Source organism: Cucumis melo, chromosome 2, assembly GCF_025177605.1.
Source record: "Cucumis melo cultivar AY chromosome 2, USDA_Cmelo_AY_1.0, whole genome shotgun sequence".
Classification (NCBI taxonomy): domain Eukaryota; kingdom Viridiplantae; phylum Streptophyta; class Magnoliopsida; order Cucurbitales; family Cucurbitaceae; genus Cucumis; species Cucumis melo.
This window is the reverse complement of record NC_066858.1, coordinates 6,741,919-6,744,793: the sequence shown is the minus strand read 5'-3', so window position 1 is coordinate 6,744,793 and position 2,875 is coordinate 6,741,919. Positions and strand designations below refer to the sequence as shown.

Below are 2,875 nucleotides of genomic sequence, written 5' to 3'. Positions count from 1 at the left end.
TTTTTATTAGTATTATTGATGAAAAAGATGTGGAATATCGTAAGATGTTTATATAAAGTAATACACAAGATCAGTTTTTGTCATGGATTAGATAAAGAATTCAAAACTTTACTTCAAAAAAAATAAAAATGTGATTAGGAAATTGGGAAACAATAAGTACAATATTTATGAATGTTTTCTGAATCATCATATTACATAAATTTTTTGGCTTAATATCACTTTGATCTTGAAATTTTCAAGAAAATTACTCCACAATTAGATTCAACACCTAACTTTAACAAACCACCCAAATGAAGCAAAAAAAAAAAAGAAAAAAAAAAGAAAAAAAAAAAAGAGAGGATTGTTTGAGGAGTTGAAATGTAAAATGAAAGGCAAGACAAAAAAAAGTGTTTGATTGAAGATTTTGTAATTTATATTACAAATAGGACTCCAAACATTTATGCAAACATGAATTTTTGGATTATGTTACAAACTTATTTCATCATCATCATGTACTTAAAAGAATAATCTAAAATTACTAAAAACCCTACCCACTGAATTAAAAAGCTTATCAAAATTTACATCAATTTTCTACACACACAAAAAAGAAAAAAGCCCCCAAAAAAAATGGAACAAATTTGTTAAAAAAAATTGAGTTTCTTCACAATCAAAAGGAATTTACCTCCAAAGCATAATTCCTTTTCAACTTCATCAATTTCCTCACAGCTTCTCCATAAACTCCAAATTTCTCCCCATCTTCACTATCAAATTCATCGCCAATTCTTTCTAATCCATCCAATCCCATTCCTCCACCACTCGGCTTAATCACCACCAACGTCGCCGCCGTCATTACAAATCCGGCCGCCGCCAGATCCAACACCGGCACATACCACATCTTCATCTTCAGATCTGGAATTACACTCCTCTCTACGCAAGAACTTGAACTCAACTTCATCGATTCTCTTAATTCCATCACTTCTTCTTCTTCCATACATAACCTCCCTTGTTTCGCTGAATCCGTAATCAACACAGTTTTTAGCAACGGAAAATCATTCACCATTTGTTTCACTAAATAATGTCTCATGGAAGCCGCAATTAACGATGAAATCGTCCATACAATTCTTGATTTAAGCTCTCCATCTCCCATTTCCGATTCCGATTCCGAATGTAATCTGTTTTCCTCTGTTTCTGCTTTAACCTCTGATGATTCAGATTCTACAACCGATTTTCTTCTTAAAGAGGATGCTCCAAGAACAACGCAAGTCTTCAATTGGGAACCGAACTCGGCTTTCCATTTCAGCAACGCACCGCCGTTGTGATTGGATCCGATTTCATCGCCGCAGCAAGGGAGTTCAATATGAAGGGACTTGAGTCCTTTCAATTCCTTCAAGGCAACGCTTGGCCAGTAGTACCAATCGGAAAATCTGGAAGTGGATTGGGAAGTATGAGTAATGAGACGGCGGATAAAACGAAAAGGATTAAAGAGGAACTTACGAAAGAAAAACCTAAGTGAGGGAGGAGTGGTTCTGGATTTAGGATTGGGAATGAGGAGGAGAGGAGGAATGGAGAGGAAAACGGAATCGGATTGGGAAATGAGAGAGGCGAAGCGTTTGGAGACGGTGAGGCAACGGATTAGGGAGGGAGCGTGGGTCAATTTGGTGAAGATGAGATGAAGAATTGAATCGGGTAGAAGATCAAAAAAGTCTTGTTGTTGATTTTGAATTGGAATTGGAATTGGAATATGCAATTGAAGTTGATTGTTGGTTGGATCCATGAGAGGAGTATGATGATCTTGATTCTTGGTGGTGTTGGTGAGGAATTTTGGGGAGGAAGAAGAGGAAATAGGGTGGGGTTATAACTGTTAGTTTTATTATTATTATTATTATTATTATTATTATTATTACTATTATTTTGTTTTAAAAATGGGTTTATAGAGAGAGAAAGGGAGTCCGTGGGTTTTGAGTGTGGGTTTGAGTTTGAGTTTGGGTTCCCATGGATTGATTTGATTTGCTGACTGTGCCAAAATGTGGAAACATATCTCTTCCACGAGGAATGGAGTTACGAAGACAAGTTGTGTGTTCCTTGGGCATTTTAAGACTTGTTTAATTTGGTTTTTAAATTTGGAGTTGTTGCCTTTTTCTTATATTTTCACGTATAACCCAAACCATAAAAAAATAAATAAAAAATATACTTTCATCGAAAATTTGATATTTTTTACTTTATAAATAGTGTTTTTTCTTCTATATTTGAAAATCTATGTTTAGAATTTCACTTAATAATTAAAAAATTTGTGAATATTTGATAAAAAGATGAGGCATAAAATTAGAAATCAAATTAAAACAAAAATTGATTGATTGAAGTAAAAATGGTAACTTTTCTAAACCTAGATACGTTTTTAAAACAAAACTCAACTCTCAAAGATAAAAATTATAGACCTAGTTTAGTAATTGTTTTTTCTATTTTTTGAATTTTATTTTTTATTTTTTGTTTATTGAAAACAAATGTCATATATGTTTGGTAACTAATTTTGTTTTTTTTTTTCTGAAAAACAAAAAATGTTTTTCATATTTTTAAAAAACAAAAAATATATATTTTTTTCATTTTGCATTTTTCTTCATTGTTTTTAGAAAAGGTTTGGTTTCTTGTTTAAAAAACTTAAAAAATGAATTAGTTAAACACACACCTATTTTGAAACCTAGAAACTAAATTAAAATCAAATTCAAAACTTAAGAACTAAATGTGTAATATTTAGAAATCTAGGGATCAAATGGAAACTAGACATAAAACTTAACAAAATACCAAACTATTTACAGTCTGTGTAACAAAGGCCATAAATTTAGTCAATTTTTTTAAATATTCCAAGTTTGCCATTTCATCATTTTCTCTTCCTCGCGAT

The 2,875-nt window shown here is 31.9% G+C and overlaps 1 protein-coding gene across 1 annotated transcript; it reads right to left on the bottom strand.

Moving 5' to 3' along the window:
* Positions 1-646: 646 nt before the first annotated feature.
* Positions 647-1,753, bottom strand: LOC103491999 (F-box protein At4g18380-like). Its single transcript, XM_008452147.3, has one exon. It carries the CDS (start codon positions 1,751-1,753, stop codon positions 647-649), a length of 1,107 nt encoding a protein of 368 aa, XP_008450369.2.
* Between the last annotated feature and the right edge of the window lie 1,122 nt (positions 1,754-2,875).